Genomic DNA, 21,541 nt, shown 5'->3' with positions numbered 1-21,541 from the left:
TATTAAAGGGTTTGTTTCATTCAGTAGATTAATATTAAAATCTCCCAGACATATTACCTGCTCAAAAAAAGGATAAATAGATGAAAAAATATTCTCAAAGTCATTAACTAATAAATTAAAATTAGAATTGGGAGGTCGATAGAAGACGCAAAAACAATAATATTTATTTCTGATTTTTAATTTAAGAATCAAATATTCTAAAAAATGTGTAATAGTAAACTGCAATGAAACAATTTCTGGCGAATAAGTGCTCTTAAAATAGACTGCAACACCTCCACCTACACCTACCCTATCCTTATGAACAAACCGGTAACCAGAAGTATTAAATTTTTAAACTCTAGAAAACCCGTAAATAAAGACCTTACATTAAAATTCGCAACTTTAAACAATAAATCGCTCATGAAAAAAAAAATAACTAAACACTACTCATATCTCAAAAACCTATATAGACTTCGAAGATATAAGTGTTCCTGCCGCTTAAGATTTTAGCCCACTTTACCCAAGATACCCCCATTATAATATAATGTACGTTACTTAAAACGTGGTAGTAGAAAAAAACATTGATTGAGTAAAAAATAATGAAAAAAAAACTCAATGTTTGATAAATCATAAAAGATAACCATACATATATAAATATAATGAAAATATATGAATTTTACCTAACTCAAGAAGAAAAAACAGAATGCTGTTGTTCAATGTTTTCAAGCAGATATTCCAGGGCCGCCATTGACTCCGTATTTTTTTTTATGGCGGCTTTACAATTCTCGACACGCTCACAAAATGAAGATAACATTTTTTCCAAACTGCTAAGTTTAGAAATGATTCTTTCCTCCATCTGGCTAATGAGTTTGGTACACACTTTTGTAATTAATTTTTCCAAATCATCGGAATCCGATATTGAACGTGTTATAGGCATTTTGATGGTCACTGGTTTAGTGTGTGCGCGGCTATGGCGCTCCAATTATCGTTTAAAAAGAAAGCCAATTAACACACTATAGCACACTTTAAAGAAAGAATTTTTCTCTGGATGAATTTACAGAGTCAAGATGACCGACCCTACAAAATTTCACTAACTTTAATGCAGAAAATACCACAATTATTGAATAAATTAACGGAGCACTTGGGTACGTGACTGTCTAGTTAGTCGCCATAGACCAGATTTAATAGACAAAATTTATTCCAAATTTTTAAATAAATATAAATTGACCTACAATATTGTTCATATTAACAACTCAATAAGTTCCTTTAGACCCTTGACCTTTTTTGGTTCTATCTCCGTAAATTTAGTAAGATTCTTTAAATCCCTAAATGTAAAAATCGCGTTTAACACAGTCAATAATTTAAAGAACCAATTGGTCAGTAGGCATCCTTTCTAAATCGGGAGTTTACTCTTTAAAATGTGACGATTGCAACGCAGTATACATTGGCCAGTCTGGAAGAAAAATCTCTACACGCATTAAAGAACATGTAGCGCTTTTTGAAAAATTTAAAAATACCAATGTCAGTGATACCAAATCAGCGTGTGCGAATCATTTGCTGGCCTCTACTCATATTTTTTCTCCGGGGGTGGGAGCTGAAATGCTTCATGAATGCCCTAAAGGTAAGAAGCTTGACCTTCTGGAGAAAATGGAAATTACAAAAGCTAAAAAGAGTCCTGTTCTCGTGTGTGTGAATGACGTGTTTACTTTTGAACCTAATTTAATTTTTAACAATTTAATTTAGCTAAGTATCGCTTAACATTTTCCTTGTAGTCACTTTCTTCAATTTACATTGGCTAACGGGTTAAGTTGTTTTAGCATTAGGTCCGTATAGCCGATAGGTTTTACACTTATACTTATAACCTTGTTGTACCGGGTTCGGTTCTCGTTGAGTCTATCACAGATTTAACTAGCTAACGCAATTGCGTTAGCTAGTTAAATCTGTGAGTCTATGTTGTTGCGTTCCACTTTTTAATTTTTTATTTTTTGCTTTGTACAATTATAACCTTAAAATTATTGTTTATTTATGTACTGTGAAGTGTGTAGATGGCTTCTAAAGGTTTTTTATTGTTTTATGTAAGTTTTTAGTTTTGTTTAAGTAGTATTTTTATTTTAGGCCTGATGATGCTCTAACTAGAGCAAAACACGGGTAGCCCGTTTAATTACATGTTGTGAGACCGTGACTTTGTGTTTTTCTTTGTTTTTCGTCAATTTTGTATGTTGGTCTCTTAGAGAATAATGGATGAGATTTTTGGAACTAATAAAGCAAAATAAAAACTTTAAATAGACTACAATGATATACAAATAGAACTAAAGATATTCTTTGTTTAACTCATTTAATACCAAGAAAAAAATCAGAAATAAAAGACTATTTGTTGCAATTATTCTTACACTTCAGGAACATCCTAAATCATAATGAAATTATACTACTTTTCTTACATATTTATAAACGACACAAGAAGGAAAGATATTTTTATAGCAATTATCAAAGATTTATGGTATTCAGATCGGTTTACATGCTCAAAAGTGAGTAACAAGCTCAAGAAAGTGATAAAAATTTTATCACTTTCTACCGCATCTCACCTTTCAGGAACACCCTGGATCATTATGAAATTGTTTTGAAGTAGACATCTCAACTGATAATTTAGAGTCACAATATTGAGATGCTACGTTTTCTCGATGACGCTATATAGAATGAAATCCTGGAAAGATATCGGTGATTGACTGGAAGCCTGTAAGTTATAGTCATACTAAAGGAACTTAAAAATAAATTATGTGAACATGGTAACAAATGAGGAGATACTGAAAAGAATGAGAAAGAGAAAGGAAATATTGAATCCAAGAAAGATAAAAAAAAACTGTAATGGTCACGTGATGAAGGAAAATAAATATTTAAGAGTTTTAGATAATTAAATTAAAAGTGAGAATAAGACCAATCAATAAAAGGCCAACCTTCTACGAGGAGGAAGCACTTATAATATTGTACCATAAAGTCATAATATGTATTTATAGTAATTTTTATTCGACTCTAAACTCTAAACTCTACTACTCTACTCTTAAACTCTAGTTCGATTGATTGACAGTATGAGCCGAAAGTATTCCAATGAAATTGCCTGCTATTGGATGCTTGTCAGTTAAGAATTTCAAATGTCCAGCTGAAAACTGATGCCAATATATGCATCGCTTTTAGTGAGAATTGAATTGATTTTTTTGTTAAATACTTTAGTAAAAACATATAATGAAAATAATTTTTTTCATCAGCAAGTCATACAAAATAAAGATTGTATTTGAATATTTCCAGCAACTATATTAAGTAAAATTTTAAACCAGAATTGTTAAAAATTATTAAACTAAATTTTAAAGGCTTATGAAACAGGCATTTTTTATAAAAATATTAAATTCAAGGGCAACAGTGTACATACGTGGTTATTCAATATTTTATAAAATTCCTTAGAAATACTGAGTCAATAATTTTGCATAATTAAGAAGAGATTAATATAAAATGATAGGTTATGGTTTGCATCAATTTCTTCTAGAATTGATACGAATACATTTTTTTTTCATAATATTCTTGGTAAAATTTACCTGTGCAACTTTTTCTCCCATCTTTGGCGTATGGATCCCACTCTGGAAATACTTGGCTGATCCGTTATCTTGAAGGGAAAACTAAAACAACACCAAACTATTTTAAAATAATTATTAGTTTTATGTGATCTTTTTTATAAAAAAGTGTTTACACTATAAAATATATGCGCCATCTTCCAACATACATAGTATTATTACAAATCGTTTAAATTAAATTAGAATCACGTTCGTATGATTCGTACCAGTGATACGAATCTTACTTTTTTGGCAACCATAAACCATTAACCTTTAGGAAATTATTCTATGCTGCCGACTTATACGAATCCTAATACTTTTTTTGTCTAAACTTGTAATGCACACAATAGTCTTACCAACTGTGTTCTGGTTAATTGTGAATAAAATTTGTAAAATACCCTGGAAAAGTTCTCATCTTGTGGAAAACATCAAGGAAGTACCTGCATTTTTTAACGATTGCTTAAAAGTCCTACCTGAGAAGCCAATAACCAAGTCGAGCACAAGATCTGAGTTGACCCAACCCTTATATTATTCTCTACATTTTTCATAGAATGAACTATCAAATCAACGGATTATAATCTATACAACAGCGAACTACGAAAAATATGGAAGGGGCACGTCCATAGGCGGAGAGTTAAAGGTATATCTACGCTTTTGATGCAACGAAAAGTAGAAGGTAATCTCATAATGGGTCAAGCTTCGGCAAGACCCAAAATAATCGTTTTTTACCCTTCGGGGGAAAAACGTTTCTATTATATACTCCTACTATTTGGCTAGTAAAAGTAAGATTGCAGTTTTCATGATGAAAGATGTCTTAGAAGTCATGGCAAAATGGAAGTATTTTTTATTTTTTTAGAACGGCTAGGTGTGTTAATCTCAACTCTGAAACTGAGTCAACATTCATTGAAATAGAGCGGGATAGATCTAACATTTCAAATTTGTCCTCTTGCATGAGTTTTTATTCATTGATCGAAATTGATATTAACATAAGGAGTAGTTTTAGGAATCTTAGAAAACTCATTTTTTACTTCGATCAGATTGTCAGGGCTAATAATAATATGTTCATTAGTCGTTCAAGATGAAGATAAAATAACTAAACCATTTACATGATTAACAGATATCGTCAGTGGTTTAAGATAATAATTTTAAATAGGTGCTATAAGTGGTTTATTGTATACTAGAAAAAATGGCATCCTAATAATTATTATTGCTACTATCAACATTTTTAGCGTCAATATCAGAGGAACTTTAAAGTATTTCACCGTAACTTGTCGCCACTCATTATTAATATATCATTTATTATGGTATATTCTTTTGAAGTTCTTGTTAACCTATTTGTTAATTGGTTATGTAATGTGATTTGAATTTCAAATACTAAATGGTTTTGTACTCGTAAATTTAAATAAATAATAAAGTCATGTGTAGCGCCATCTTCCAAAAGCAATTGCCATTTACGTATTGTTTGGATCAAGAGAGAAAGTGCCTCCTCTAAGTAATTTAATTTTATTGATTTTGCTCTACTGTTTGCTCTGTAAAATACGAGATGGCGCAACTGAATAAAAAATATAAGTTAATTTTAAGATATTATATAAAATAATATACATATGAAAAATAAAAAATACGTACTTGAGGACAAACCTTTTGCTTTAACGAATCGGTTGGATTCGAAAGGCTTGGACTCTTCCGGTCATTTGATTGCTGAGCCGTCCGATATCTTTGAAGATCACTTTCGGACGAAACGTTTGGGAATTGCTTATTAAGTATGGGCTTACTAGCTGAAAAAAGATGTATACTTATTTTATGAAAATATCCGTATTTTGTTATATAGTTTTATTAACTTACATAAAGTTTGGGCGGGATATCCCGTCCTAAAACATTGTCTTCTCGCTATAGCATCTAAACTAGTGGCATGTGTCACCTTATAAGGACCGGTGACCGCGTTTTGATTAGCGTAATGTAAATGCCTAAAATTATAAGATTTTATTGCATATATGGTACTTCAGACCTCTCTCTCTAACTCACCTATTATTATTATTGGTTCCACCACCGTTACCGTTACCGTTACCGTTATTCCTCCCGTTCACTCCGCAAAAACCTCCTCTCTCTTGACTCTCGCCCCTTTCGAAACTCGCCTGATGACTCGCAGGTGCGCTGTGACTTATCGTGAGGGCGGTGTAGTCGGGGGTGCGGTGGTGCACCCCCGAAGAGGGGCTCATGTGGTGCTGCTGCTGCTGCTGCTGATGGTGGGCTCCACCCGCTGACCTCGACACCCACGTTTGCTCCGAGAGAATCGGAGTGGGCGAGTTTGACGTTAGCGGACTGTAGATTTCACACAAAACAGTAATTAAGAGCCAATTAAAGAGGGAGATTTTCAACTTACCATTGCTCCAAAGTGTCTTCTTCCTCCTCGGCCGCGGTGACGTCACTGGGAGGTGTGAGGTAGCCGCCCAACCTCAAGGCTCGACCTCGTCCGAGGCGCAGGCTCTGCCGAAAGGACGCTCGGGCTCTGTCGACTTAAAAAATATTCAGTTGGTCATACTGAATGTTTCAAATTTAATTTAAAATATTGGCAACGCCGCGAATATCAACTGTTCTTCCTCATTCGGAATTACGCAAGTGAGCACACTGCACGACATCTCTGGAGGCGCGAGGAAAGTTAACGAATATGCCGGATCCATGGTCTCGCGAGGATACAGTGCGTCCCATAAAAGTTATGTCTAAATTCATTTAAAATAAAGCGACGGATTTTTTACAAAAATCCTTAGACTAGTCGATTTTATTTCGAGTTGCGCTTTTTTCTACGTAAAGCTTGTACATTTTATAGGGTTCTTTAAAAATTTTAATTAACTTCAGGTTTGAATTTCGCGTGGAATTTTACACGTGTTTCATCCATCATGTTCCATACCTAAAGTCAACAGTTATCGAATAAAACAGAGTCGAACATTATTATTCAAGATCACACCTTTTCTCTGAGAATCTTTATAAACCGCGCCACATTTCATTAATTCGTGTTTCTTTAATGTTGGCTGATGAATTTTCCTTTTTTCATAGGAACTGCTAAATACGAACGTTGAACGACACGAAGACTTTTTAAAAACAATTTTATTTCTAAAAGTACAAACTGACAGTATAACGTGCAGCAACAGAAACAATGAGATAAAGCGACTTAAAATCTAAGGTTTATATTATGCAAAAAGTACTGATGTAGCCAACCACGCAAATGGGTAGATTTACACTGGAGAGTCAGCTCTTCTTAGGCATATAACTTGCTTGACAGTTCTATGCCACACATATTATACAGGGTATAAATAAATAAATGCGAAAAAATTCAGGGGATGATTTTTGCATAAATTTTAAGAAAAAAACTTTATATGAACATATTTCCTAACGTGCGTAAGCGTAACTTTTGAGATACCGGGTGGTAAAGATTGAAGAAACATATATGATTTTTTACAATAACTATGAAACCCTTATAGATATTTTAGTAATATTTGGTATGCATTTTCTATGTATCAAAAGGCATTTTTTGAAGCTCACTATTTTTTTTTTAATTTGTATCAGTGGTGTTCGCGTAAGGTTTAAAGAAACTATTTTTTATGAAAAATATGATACACCACTGTTTACTTAACCTTTCAAATAATGTATTAACCTGTTAAATGTCTGCGCTGATGATTGTTGGTTGATTGTCAGTTCTTGCCTCCTTTAAAGTAGAAACTTTTTTGTGGAATTTTGATCCATTTAATTAAAATGGTTCAAATGCAGAAATGGCCGATATGCATTTTGCTTATGCTCTTGCTAATGAACATTGATTGTAAGCATCAAAATGTATGCTGAAATATACCTTCACCTCATCATACATTATTTGCACGCCTTCATCAAAGACCAAGAATTTTTCAACCAAGAAAGCATGATTGTGGTCGCCAACGCGATATTAGAACACCGGAATTGGAAGAAGCACTTCTTAATTTAATTGATGAACAACCTGACACCAGTACTAGGAAAACTGCAGCTACATGTCAATCATATAACGGTATGAACTATTTAAAAGGATCAGTTATTATATCCATTTCACGTACAACAAGTCCAGGCTCTATTACCACGAGATTTTCCTAGACGTCTCGATTTTTCTCGTTGGATGTTAGAAGTCATTGAGCCAAATCCTCAGTTTATAAGGCAGTTTTTGCTTATCGACGGTGCTAATTTTTCCAAAGAAGCAATCATTAACTACCATAATAACCACATTTGAGCAGATGAAAATTCCCATGCAATAGTTGAAGCTCATCACCAACAACAATTTTCTTTAAATGTATGGCGACCACCTTATTGGTCTACGTTTTCTACCACAGAGATTGAACGGGGAAATATACACTCGTTTTCTCGAAGACATACTTCCAGGACTTATCGAGGGAGTACCCCCAGATGTTGGGAGTAATGTGGTTTATGCACGATGGGGCTCCTGCCCATTTTAGTTTATTAACACGTCGTTATTTAGATGAACAATCCAAATCGTTAGATAGGCCGAGACAGTCCTCAGTTTTGGCCACCTCGGTCACCTGATATGAATCCACTAGATTTTACCACATGGGGACTTGAGAAATCGAATCATTAATTCATGTGCCGTAATTCAATATTCTCCAGGTATTTTTTATTGGATTCGTCGACGAATGCGGCAACATATAGACTCTTGCATAATGGCAAAGAATGGTCATTTTCAACAATTATTATAATTATTTAATTTCTTTTCCTTTCATTTGGTTAAAAACAAAAATTAGAATCACATCTAAACATTAATAATAAACACGTAATACATTTAGGTAAATGGATTTAATTTTTTTTAATAGAATACGCAACTTCGGATAAAAGAAAGTCAAGAGATCAAATTTGCTCAGAAATAAATGAGAACTACAAAAACAAGAAAAAAATAAAAAAAGTGGCGCTCCATATTTTTCATCAAAAATATTTAGTTTAAGTCTTACACGAACGTCGCTGGTAGAAATAAAAAATATTAGAGAGCCTCGGAAAATGCCTTTTGATGCATAGAAAATGCATATCAAATTTTATTAAAATATCTACAGAACTTTTACAGGTATTATAAAAAAAAACATATTTTTCTTCAATTTTTACCACCCGATATCTCAAAAGTTACGCCTTTTTGGACAACTCCTGAATTTTTTCGAATTTATTTATTTACACCCTGTATTGTCCAGTGTACGAGGAAAGTCGCGATTTTTACAATGGTGAAGTTAAGAGAACCAGAAAAATAGAAATTCAGTGCATGGTTGTGTTTAATGGTAAAACACGTACTTAAAGAGAAGCTCCCAATTACTCAATGAAATCCATTCTGGCCGTCCTCCGATATGTCAAAAGATGATGAATAGAATAGAATCTGTTTAAAATTTACTTTTATTTTTAATTTAAATCAGCATTTTATTTTCATAAGACTCTCTGCGAAAAGAGTCTTATGAATACAAAAAATTTCTTGACACCAGACACTTTTAACGAAATAAGACAAGAGCACCTTTTTTATGTAAAAATATCGGTTCTGTAGGTTTTTTCTTTTTCGCTAGCGATATTATTGGGTTCTTTTAGGAAATAAAAGTCTGGATGGCAGAACAACAAAAGAAAGAGTTTAATAAATAAGTGAATCAAGTAGAGTTAATAACATGAATAATAAAGTGTGATGATAAAACTAGTTTTACATAAAACCTGCTTAATTAACTTCACACTACACGACAGCGTCTTATTATATTTACGTCTTCGATTTATTTTAAAAATCCGTTTTAGTTACGTCTTAATTCGTCTTTAAAATACTCAAAATTATAAAACCGGGAGCCGTCTTCTTCCGTTATAATTATAAAGCTCTTGCACGGCACCAAAACCGTCTTTTTTTGGTGATCCCGCGACTTCACGTCTTGAACCGGTAGATTAGATCGACTTTTACTCTTCAAAGACTTCGACTAACTGCCTGTTTTTCGTATCCTCATTTTTTAATACGTATTAAGTACTGAGTCAGCTTTTTTATTATTCCCCTTTAATCGCCGTCGTACCGTTAACAGAAATCAAACGGGTTTTTGAGTCAGCAGTTTCCACAGATTCGGTTCGGCAGTATCAATTTTCTGAGAACCTTAAATATTGTTTTAACGAGCGCAAATTATATATCACATCATCATTTTGAAAAAAAAATACTTTTAGAATATTAAGATAAAGAAAAGCTTACACTAACTGATTATGTTATTTTAATTAAAAAAAAAATACTATCCTACAGTTCTTTGTAATTACATTCTTTTTAATTTTATCCAAATAATTAAAAAGTAACCAGAAAAAAAGTTATGACGTTTTTATCTTGACTGATCACTAATTTTATTCGATCCTGTATACATTTTAGCATAAAATAGGAATCTTCATAAAACACCCCGTAACATGAAAAAAAAAACACTTTTCAAGATTCCTGTATATGAAGTTGTTGTCTTAGTTTTAAACAAAGATGCAACTAGTAGAATATTGCGATTTAATTTCGGGACACCCTGAACAAAAGCAACAAATAAGGAAAATTTTAATTTTTTTTAGCTCATTTTTGGGTTCAAAAAAGAAGTTAAAAAATTACTTTTCGCATTTTTAAAGGACTCTGTTTCTCTTAGTTCTGCTTGAATTCCATTATAACCTGGTGTTTTCGTGATGCAAGTGGTCTGAGTAAGCCGCTGGTATAGTTGGTACGATTTTGAAAAAAAAACCGAAAACCCGAAAAATTAAAAATTCCGAACTTTAGAGGTCAATATGTCGGCTTCTATGGGCACTATCTGAAAAATTTCAACGGATTTGTCTTAGTTTGGTCTGTTTGAATCCAACGAGACTATCTCCAAGGACCTAACTTCCCTAATACCTGAGATATTGCATTTTTAGGGTCCATTTTTAAGCTCAGAAACGAGGTCAAAAAGTGACTTTTTATTGAATTTTGAAAGTGCTCTCAATCGCTCTGTTTTGCTCGAGTTCCATTATAACCCGTTTTTTTTTTTGGTGATGTAGGTGATCTAAATAAGCCACTGGTATAGTTAGTTTGATTTTGAAAAAAATAATTTTTTTTGAAAAATTAAAAATCCTAAACTTAGGGAGATGATATTTCGGCTTCTATGGGCAATATTGGGAAGATTCCAACGGTTTTGTCTTAATTTGGTCTATTTAGATCCAACGAGACTATTTCCAAGGTCGTAGTTGCCTAATAGCCGAGATATTGAATTTTAAGGCCCATTTTTTGACTCAAAAACGAGGTCGAAAAATGGCTTTCTGAATTTTCAAAGTGCAATTTAAATTAGTTCACTTTTTTCTATCCATTTAAAATTTTAACTAACAGTAAGAAAACCCTATAATATAATTCAATTTAAGCAATGTTATAAAGTAAAAGTTATTGATTTTTTTAATACAACATTCGTGATGCACGGTAATTCCGCATAATTCAAACGGCTGCAAATGAGACTCGTTTTATTTCATACCGTGAAATTAATAACAGACTGAATGTCTGTCGGTCTGTGCTGCATGACGACATAAAAGCGACTCTTAAATAAATTTAGACAGCGATGGTACTTACATTTACTCAGTCTACTCTTCCTGACAGGACCGGGCTCGAGGGAGGGCGCAGGCGCCGTGGTCAGATCCTCGAAGTTAATTATGATTAACGATATGTCATCCACCTCGCTTCGAATTGGGGCGATCACTTCTGAGCATAGGAACTTTGAACCTACAAACAAACGTTATACCGTGACTCTATATACCGTGATATTTTTACAATTAAATTAAAATTATTCAGCCAGTAGTTTGAAATGCGTTCCCTTACAATCCCTCAGGAATTCTTTCGTATATTTTTAACTTAATAACCATCAGTTAAATCATAATAAAATTAGCCGGAAAAATAAACAGAGATTCTGAACATACGGGGAATAAATAAACCGTTTAAAATGTTTGTTTATTTATTTATTTTCGATTGCATAAAAGGTATTATTTAATTCGATTATATTGGCGGAAGTAAATATCTCTGAAGTATAGACTAATATATAGCAAAAAAAAACTTTGAAAATTGACATCCACCTCCTTTTCTAGATGGTTTGAACATTAAATTAGGGATCATTAAAGAACACACAATTTAAAAAAGAAAACTAAACAATTCATTAATTTTTCCACGATAAGGATTTAATAAACGATTTAAGGCACATCAGTATCGCGTATTAAGTGCAGCAAATGTTTGAAAATATGTCCGGAAAATTCGCGAGCTCCGTTAAAACTAACCATGTTTTCTTAATAGACCTCCCCCTCGAACGATAATATTCTAAGGTAATCTAAAAGGCGGCGAGCTATTTTCCATATCGGGCGATATAAAACGAAAAACGGGCATTGTATCGATTTAACCTCCTCCCTATAAGGCGAGTCGACCGACCGCCTATAGGGAGCCTATTTTACCCTAATTTCTTCCCTTCGAAAGTCGAATTATGAACACGCTGGAATTTGGCCCCGTAAAAATTCACCTGCATAAATAACAAAATATACATATACCGGTGACCGTGTTGTATCGCGAATTCGACCCATTTTGTTGTGTGTATGTGTGTGTGTAGGCAGTGTCGATTTCAAAATATTTCCTGAAATTGATTTTTATTTTATTAAAGATTTTTTAAAATAAATCGGTGCACTAATTTAATTTTAATTTTATTTCCTTCAATAGATTTTCCGTAATGCCTTTGGCCCATTTATAAATAATCCCCGGATAGTAAATCCAAATACGAGCAGTTGTTTTCCAATGGTTGGGAAATTTATGGCGGACTAGAAAGTTGATTTTATAATAGTACTATGGTTAAAGTGATCTGATTTTATAACTTACCCATTTGTGAAATTTGTTTAGTTCTTTTTATCAGTAATGATATAAATATCATTTTATGTCCAAATATCAAATTAATACGATTAATATCAATATATCTATATATTTAAACCTAGATAGTCAAAAGTTATTTAGAAAATTTAAAAAATTTTTTCAAAATTTATTGACTTAAGGTTATGTGAGAAAAGTATAGATACAAAAACTATAGATGTTTGTATCGCCTTTAATATTCTTAAAAAGCATTTTTTCTCAGGTAATTATTTTCTGACAAAAAAAAACAATTTTCATTAACACTATCCTGAAAAATCATTGTTTTTCAAAATAATACGCATGAATAACAGCTGGCTTCATGGTTAATATATAATCTAATAACAGAGTTGGTTTATTTTAATTTAAAATAATTTTATACAGGGTGTCCCAAAAAAGAGTGTCAAGCGAGCGCCCAGAGATAGAGCAATCCTAGGGGAATCCGAATCACCCCCATGTATATGATTCGATTTTTTGTGATTTTTTAGTATTATTCGACTTTTATGCTTATTTCTGCTAAATTCATAGTAAATAGGTAAGGCGAATGCCTGGTTTTTATTTTATTATTTAGATAAAAGTTGACTCTGACAAGAACAAAGATAATTTGATCCAGAAATTAAAATATTGCTTACAAAAATAAAAAAAAATTTAAAAATGCGGAATCACTTAAGACATATTCGGGGCGCATGTTTTTTTGTCGTGACGCTAAATCTGCTGTAACATTGAATTTGGTGTTTATGTAAAAAGCGAAAATAAAAATATTTCTTAGCTCACACCATTCCCAAATTTGCTGAGATATCGAATTAAGAGCAGGAAATTTTATGCCGCCCATGCGATTTATATATGATACCGCGGTTACGTTATCTATTCTCATTAAAATATTAAGATTTTGTTTGTGCTTGTAAAAAGATTTTAAACTATTAAAAGCAGCTAAAAGTTCCAGTATAATTTATGTGAAATTTAGCCTCTGAGCTAGACCAGAACCCTTTTGCTATTTTGTCCTCATACACCGCACCCCCTCCTGATTTACTGGCATCTGTATGAATACAGAAATTATAATCTTTTTCTTTTAAAGACATTTCCCCTTTTTTAATATTTTTAAGCCACCAAGAAAAATCGTTTTTAAGATGCCAAGCTATTTCTATTTTAGCTTCATAATCCTCACGGCATATTTTTAATGCCTTAAATGTTTCTCTTTCAAAACTCTTGATGTGAGCCCAATTATAAGGTATTGCCGGGCATATAGACACTAAGGTCCCTATGACGCTCGCAAATTGTCTTATTTTAATTTTGGATTTATTTTGGAAACCATTTAATTTCTCGACAATTTTCCCCGATTTATCTAGTGGTACTGACATTGTCATATTTTTGCTATTAAAGGTAAAACCTAAATATGTCATGCATTATTTCGGTTCTAGATCACTTTTCTCTTGGTTTATAATAAAACCAAGAGATTTTAAAAGTTGGATATTGTAATTTATGTGGTCTAAAAGAACTGAGATGTTTTTATTTATTAATAAAATGTCATCTAAATATGATACTAAAGTGTCGCCTTTTGATCGCGAATGATGTAAAATCGGTTTTAGAAGTTTAGTGAATAAAAATGGCGCAATCGATAAACCAAATGGTAAACATGTAAAATCGTATAAGACATTTTTAAATTCGAAATTTAAATATTTCCTATATTTTTTATGTATAAATCTGTACGTTCCATTTGGCTTAACCCTTAAAAAGTATAGAGATATAAACTGGTTTTTACAATATTTACTAATTTATATAGCGCCAATTTTTAAAAGATTTTGAATGCTATCGTGATATGCTGGTGAGCATTTTAATTTTGGCGCCCTTTTTTGAATGGGTTGTTTAAAAAAAGAAATTTTATATCCTTTGACCCAATTTTTGATTTTATTATTATCAGTAATTAGTGTCCAGTTTTTAAAAAAATGTTTTATCCTGCCAACGTAACGTACCTCTAATTGTAACGGTTCTTTTTCTGATATGTCTGGTAGGGCTCTTGTTTCTTGTATTTCCTGAACTGTTGGGACTGCTTCCGAGGCATCCCATATCTGTCCCCCCTCCTTCCTTCTTGAGTTTTGAATTTGGTCCTGTACTTGGACCGCTGGAAGTTTTTTGGCGTTTTATTGTCTTTGCTTGTACTTGGTTTTGTGAAGTCTTTGGCTGACACTTCAACATTTTTGGCCAACTTGCACTTTTCTGCAAAATCTAATCCAAACAGAAAAGAGTCCACTTTTTGGTCACTTGCGATTTTTTGTACTTGCCAACCAAATAAACGTGGCCTCTGAGATGCGCAAACGAAGGAGTGAAAAAGCCAGTGTGTTCCACAGAATGTAATGTAGTATGAAGTAATTTTAATATTAATAAAATCAACCGGTATATTATTAGAATTAATTAATATGCTAGGGTAATTGTTATCGTTATAGTTTTATGCAATTCTGCAAAGTAAGCAAGTGCGATGTCCGGTCAATATACGACCCATATTGTGATTAGAATAGTTCAATAAACTATGTAGAAAGGTTGAATTTTGACTATTATTAATGGCCTCTAAAAACGAACTTAAGACCTGAGTTATTACATGGCGATCCTGCTTAAAAGGCCAAATTACTACAATATTTTAAATTAAAATACCTACTGAAGAATAATTAGTAAAGAAGATGGGAAAATCACAGTCGAAAGTTGATGAGACAGTTGTAATTGCCCAATCCGCATCTGGTGATGCCACTACTAAAAACTCGAGCCAGGCATTCTCTTTGACAGACACCTTATTAATCGTACTTGTTGCTGTAACTAACAGTACTGTTGTATTTTATTATTAAAAAGTACAAGAAAAATATGAGATGAACCATCAGAAGAGAAATTGCAAAAGAAGAATTGAGACGCTCAAGAAATAATATTATGGAAGAGAACCAATAATTTTTTTGTTTTAGGTTTTTTTTTAGGTTATTGCTGGTTAAAAATTGTATAAAAAGGACAAAAAATTGTGGATAAACTGATGTGACTAGAAGTTAAAAGTATAATAATAAGGTCGTAAAAATATATACATACATATAAATATGAAGAATAAGCGCTGTAAGTAACTGTTTAAATTTATATTTTCATTGTTTGTTTTGTTAGTTGCTTTAAGTATACTTTAAGGAAGATATGGACCCTTAAACCAAGAACTAGGTATCATTTAAAAATTATTTTATATGCTAAATTTACAATTTCCTATTTTTGGGGTAATACTTAATGGGGGATAATAAGTTACAGGAACACTTAAATGCCTTAGAAACAATTAGAGGGTATATTGTGAAATTAAATTATGAGCGACGAAAAACTCCAATTCTAGACCAAAAGATTAATGAGGCTGATGTAGTTTATACACAAGTGAAAAGTGAAATATCTTTAATAAATGAAAAAATAAAAAGTAAAGAATTAGACGACTCTGAAATTTTTATTGTTAAAGAACTTAATTCTAAAATAAACAAAATATATAACGAGATTCGAAGTTTTCAAAATAAAGACACAAATAAAACGAATACCAATATGGCTTCCTTTGACCTTAAAGTTGCTGTAAGTTTGCTACCTATAATGGATGAAACCGAAGGTACCATGTTAAAATTAATCGGTGCCATTGAACTCTATGATTCTATGTTAAATGCAGAGGGTAAATCCTTGTTAATAACATTTGTTCTTAAAACTAGGTTGTCAAATAGCGCAAAACTAAGACTCAATACCAGTTATAAGGGATCTAATATCTGACATTAAATTGAATTTTTTAACAGTAAAATCTGACAGTGCTTTACAAATGAAGCTTTTTAATTCTTAACAAGGCAATAAGTCCATTGAAGATTTTGGAAAAGAATTGGAAGACCTTTTTGTTAATTTAACAATATCGCAGGCTAGAAGTGATGAAAATGCTTACGCTGTTTTAAAGCCAATTAACGAAAGATTAGCTATAAAACGCTTCACAGACGGGTTGCGTAATCCAAGATTAGGTACAATATTAGCTTCTCGAAATTTTTCTAAGTTAAAAGATGCTATTAGAGTAGCTCAAGACGAAGAAACGACTTTTTTTAGAGGTAATCCCCAAATCTTTAACGCCTTTAGAGGAAGAGGAAGATTTTTAAGAAGTTCTTCTCACAATAGGGGTTCTCGATTAAACAATAATTATTATAGAAACAACAATTTTTCAAGTCAAAATAATAATTATCATAACAATAATTATTAACAACACTTTTCATCAGAGTAACTTAGGTCAAGAAAATGTGCAACCTTGCTCTACTAGTAAATTAGAATCAGCACCGACAAATAATACAGAAGAGAAAATTAATACTTTAGGCAGGATGTGCTGTGTTTACACCCTGCATTTTTGTTCTGCATGTTAGTTACATAAATATTTGATATACTACCTGAAATAATACTTATTACTAATTACATATTACTATTTAGTTATTATGAAATAATGGTATATTTATATGTACACTATACGAACAGTTAAATATTTACAATTGTATATTTTTTTACAAATGTTGCATGGCACAAAAAAAGTATTTACAATAACATTCGTTTTATATAAATATTTCAGATGGCGTCCAATACTACGCCATCGCAGGTTAAAAAAACTTTGTTATATTAAATATTAATCTGTAGGTGTTTTTTTAAACATCCGTTTACTATATTGGTTTACATATTTTTAAAAAAATGTTTTTTTCTTAAAATCACGTTTTTTATTAAATTATTATTCTCCAGTTACAAAAATATTTAAAATTATAGACAGGGTGGTTGATCATAAATAAAATATATTTATGAACACACAACAAATATTCATAAATTAACATAGGTTCTATCCTCTTCAATAGTTAAGCTTTGTGATCCATCATATTCGTCAAGTTCCTCTATTCCAAACAATCCGCTATCTTCGTCATCTTCAGTGTCACTTTCTGTATCACTATTCGTTGAATCCAAGTTTAGTTATCAGTTGTCAGCTGCTCGACAACTAGGTCTATAGTTGGTTCTTTTTCTAAATATTCCTGTTCAAAACGTTTGGCCCGTTCACACCTAGATTTCCATTTTTCGGCAGAGAATTCTTCAAAAAAGGCATCACAATATTTTATAACTTTATTGAAGTTAAAATTTATGTTTTTTTTGGCCACGTATGTTTTGAGTTCAGCCCAAACCAACTCGATCGGATTTAAATCGGGATGATATGAAGGGAGCCGTAATACCTCGTGACCTTTTGCGTTAAAGAGTTCATCTATTTCATATTTTTTATATTTCGGCTTATGCAGCTTTATTAAATTGTATAGTTGCGGCTTTAACATATTATCTTTTTTTGGATGTTGAAAACATTGTTGCTTCGCCTGTTTCCATTTGGGTTGCCTCCTGCTTAATTCTGCGAATACTCCTTAGGGAAACGCCCGTTGCCGCTGCAACACGGTCTTGAACCTTCAAAAGAAATTATTATTTAAAAATCTGTCTGCCATATTTTAATTTTCCAGTAAAGCCCTTTTAATTTTCTTTTTAAAGATGTATCACACTTGCAGAACATAGAAGTAATATACAGGGTGCAAGCTAATAAAAAATAAATTTCGGCTGTAACAGTGTTAAAGTTTCCATATATTTTAAAAATTTGCCACTATCATTCCTTTATGAGATAAATTAGTTTTTTTAAATTTTAGGTGAGGATAGAATATTTACATGTCTTATATTATTTTATAGAAACATTTTTTTTTAATTACAATGATAAAAGATCAGATAGTAAGAATCAGTTTTTCACACAGTAATAACGTTTAAAACAGCGTCAGGCAACTTAATACAGCACTTGAAATTTAATGCAAAAAAAAACAATATCCTATAGAAATTTGTTTATGCAAAAGAGTTAAATAATACAAATTTTTTTTAGAAACCACAGCTTTATTTAGAAATGTCAAATTGTTAAAGTTTACCAAAAAATAATAAAAGCTTATCATTATTTGAAATCAAAAGTAAATTTATGAAAAAAAATTAAAAACATACCTTATGTAGAGGAATACTAACTTCACCAGCAACTGCTTCTGCTTGCATGAACTTCAATACATTACTAATTATCTCACGACTTTGACCGTTCAACACTTTTTTCGTAACTTTACTTGTAAAAGGCATTTTTAAAATAAAAAAAACGAACGAAAGGTCACTATTTTAAATTTTTCACAACTAACTTTAATACGCCGATGTAAACTCTCTAAACACTCCGAACGCACAAGTAAAAATGAGCTCTCCAGCTGGACTGGGGGTCTTGCTACCGCGCACCCGATTCTCAGAGGCCACGACTATTTGGTTGACCTGTAGGAGTTCAGCTGGTATTTTCGGTGTAATGATAAGGTATGGAACATATCTGTAGCCAGCTTGCCGGAGTCCACCAATGCTTGTATAATTGTGGGCTCGGTCCCTTCCCGTTGGGCAAGAATCTTCGTGAGAGCAGAACCCGTGGCGGCCATTCCTTTTCCCATTTGTCTTTCTCCACTTGTCTTTTTTAGTGTCTGCTGGGGATAATAAGGCTTTGGCCTCTGGATTAAGTTCAGGAGGCTTTAAAGGCGGAGTTGCTTGGCAGTTGCCAGGTTTCTGTAAGCGATTTTCTTGTCTCCTTATCAAGGCCAGATAAGATTCCCAGCGTGTCGCAAGTTCCGGTGCTATTTCATGTCCCTGACTGACGTTATTTGACGGGTTAACGCCTAGTATATTATTTAAATTATCAAGCTCTATAGGTGCAGGAGCATCTGTTTTTTCAGGACCATTTTGAATGCCCATGGTAGATCGAGAGGAATCGACTGAGCTTGTAGAGCTTGAGGATGACGAAGTGTCTGTGTCGTCATCACCTAGGATCATTTTTATGTTAAGACCCAGAATGTTTAACAAAACTTTTCTTAATAAGAGAATTAAAAGTTCCAACAACCGATGGATTAAAATCTTACTCAACAATCTGTTAAGTATTATTGAGTAGTAATGCGGGGGGATGCCGCTAATTATTTTCACCCATTATGGGAAAATTGAGAAACAGTTTTCAACTAAAATTATTTGGCTTACGGCTTTCAATAATGTATTAGTCATTATTGGCCGTTTGAAATGTTGCTACTAATTTTCACGCATTATAGGAAAAAAATGCAGGATAATTTGCAACTTATTTCCTTGCTATTTTTCAACAATGTATTAGTAATTATTGAATATCAATTGGCAGGTATTTTCTACAATTTTTACCCATTATAGGAAAAATAAAGAAAATGATGATAGATCAAAAACTGGCACTGTGATAGGTTTTCCTTATGAATGTATAAAGACAAAAAACATGTAGCTAATATAGGTACTTACTTGAGGAGAAATTATCCAGTAATTTGTGTAATTTAGTCATTTTTCGCCTCACTTTGTCTTTAAATTCACTCCCTTTCCGTTTTCGATTCGGCATGATGAGAGAAGCATATACTACAGGGTGATCTTGAGGACAGGGCCATCGAAGTATAATAGTGTGACTACCCGTCCAAGCTATGGACGGCCAAGAAAAACGAATAAAGTTATTGAGAGCCAAATAAAAATGTTGGGAACAGAACATCCCTTTATGCCCGCCACAGAAATTTATAATTCAATACCTGGGGTTTCGGTATCTGTGCGTACTAATCGTCGTCGTTTGACTGAATTTGGATTTTATAGCCGTCGTCCAGCCAAAAAACCATTCATTTTTAAAAAGAATAGATTGGCTAGGCTCCAATTTGCACAGGAACATCTTGATTGGACAACCCAAAAGTGGAAAACGGTTCTATTTTCTGATGAAAGTAAGTTCTGCCTGATGGAATGAAATGGGTTCGTCGTCCTGCCAATACTAGACTTAATCCAAAGTACACCAGGGCAACTGTGAAACATGGAGGAGGCAATATCATGGTTTGGGGTTGGGCTTTTCCGGATCAGGAGTAGGACCATTAAGCAAAGTTGAAGGAAAAATGGACAGATTTCAATTTTTAAAAATTCTTCAGGATCATATGCTTCCATACGCAGAAGAAAATATGCCGCTTCGATGGTCGTTTCAGCAGGATAACGATCCGAAACATACCGCAAAAGTAGTAAAGAAATGGTTTGAAGACAACAATGTGCCCCTTATGAAATGGCCCACCCAGATCGAAACCCGATCGAAAACCTATGGGACCATTCAATCAGACAAAAAAATAAAGATAAATTTAGAAACCAGGATGATTTGTTCACAGCTCTTCAAGAGGAGTGGAATTCCATTTCAACAGATTATATTGACAGCCTAATGAACTCTATGCGAAGTCGGTGTACTGAAGTTATAAAAAAATAAGGGTTTTGCTACACATTATATAAGTCTTTGTATGTACAACTAACTAATACATTATGTATAAAAAATAAATAAAAATAGTGCTTCTCCACTTTTGTCCGGTAGTGTATATTCTATAGTTTAATAAATATACTTTGACCATATACAGTTGATAAATGTACGAAAACCAAAAATTTTCTAAAAAATTATTGAATAAATATTTGTTTAACGATAATAAGATATGATGTGTTGCTTAAGTAGTTTTTTTTTAATTTTAAAATTTAGTTCAAAAGCCTTAAAAATTTTTTAAACAGTATCTAAAATGAATGAAAATTTGCAATTCTAGATATCTAAAATCGAAAAATTAAGGAATTAGAAAAATTCCAAATCTTCAATTTAAAATATTTAAATTTTATGTTCCTAAATATGTAGAATCCTCAAGCTTTACTTTAGAATAGTTCAGAATTAAATTTTTTTAGGTATTTAAACTATTAAAAATAAGAATTTTATTTAAGGATTCAACAACTCAAAAACTGTAAATTTTAATTTCAAATTTTTAGTTTTTAAAATTTCTGCAACTTAAGGTTTTGAAATTAATCATCTAAACCTTTTAAAATTGAAAAGGGAAGAACATGGAGTGCATTGAAGAGAACCTAAATAGCTCTTCAACTACCTGGAATAAGGAAAACTTGAAATGTCTGAGACAAAGACAAACTTAGTCCTCAACTGCTAGGAGGAAGTGAGGAATGAGCCGAACATCTGCATGTAAGAAGGACA

The 21,541-nt window shown here is 32.4% G+C and overlaps 1 protein-coding gene across 9 annotated transcripts in view; it reads right to left on the bottom strand.

Annotated features, from left to right (window-relative positions):
- LOC126750684 (potassium voltage-gated channel subfamily H member 6) overlaps positions 1-21,541 on the bottom strand; it is a 232,324-nt gene that overhangs the window by 131,905 nt on the left and 78,878 nt on the right. For 8 of the 9 annotated variants that reach the window (XM_050460366.1, XM_050460381.1, XM_050460365.1 and 5 more), the window contains exons 3-8: positions 11,161-11,310; positions 5,959-6,091; positions 5,601-5,897; positions 5,421-5,542; positions 5,205-5,353; positions 3,564-3,644 (exon numbers count right to left, since the gene is read on the bottom strand). In XM_050460366.1, coding sequence (XP_050316323.1) covers positions 3,564-3,644; positions 5,205-5,353; positions 5,421-5,542; positions 5,601-5,897; positions 5,959-6,091; positions 11,161-11,310 — 932 coding nt within the window. Of the gene's footprint in view, positions 1-3,563; positions 3,645-5,204; positions 5,354-5,420; positions 5,543-5,600; positions 5,898-5,958; positions 6,092-11,160; positions 11,311-21,541 lie in introns of those variants that run through there. The other variant, XM_050460380.1, reaches the window with a different exon arrangement.

This window comes from Anthonomus grandis, chromosome 2 (assembly GCF_022605725.1).
Source record: "Anthonomus grandis grandis chromosome 2, icAntGran1.3, whole genome shotgun sequence".
NCBI classification, from domain to species: Eukaryota; Metazoa; Arthropoda; class Insecta; order Coleoptera; family Curculionidae; genus Anthonomus; species Anthonomus grandis.
This window is presented reverse-complemented; position numbering and strand designations above follow the sequence as displayed.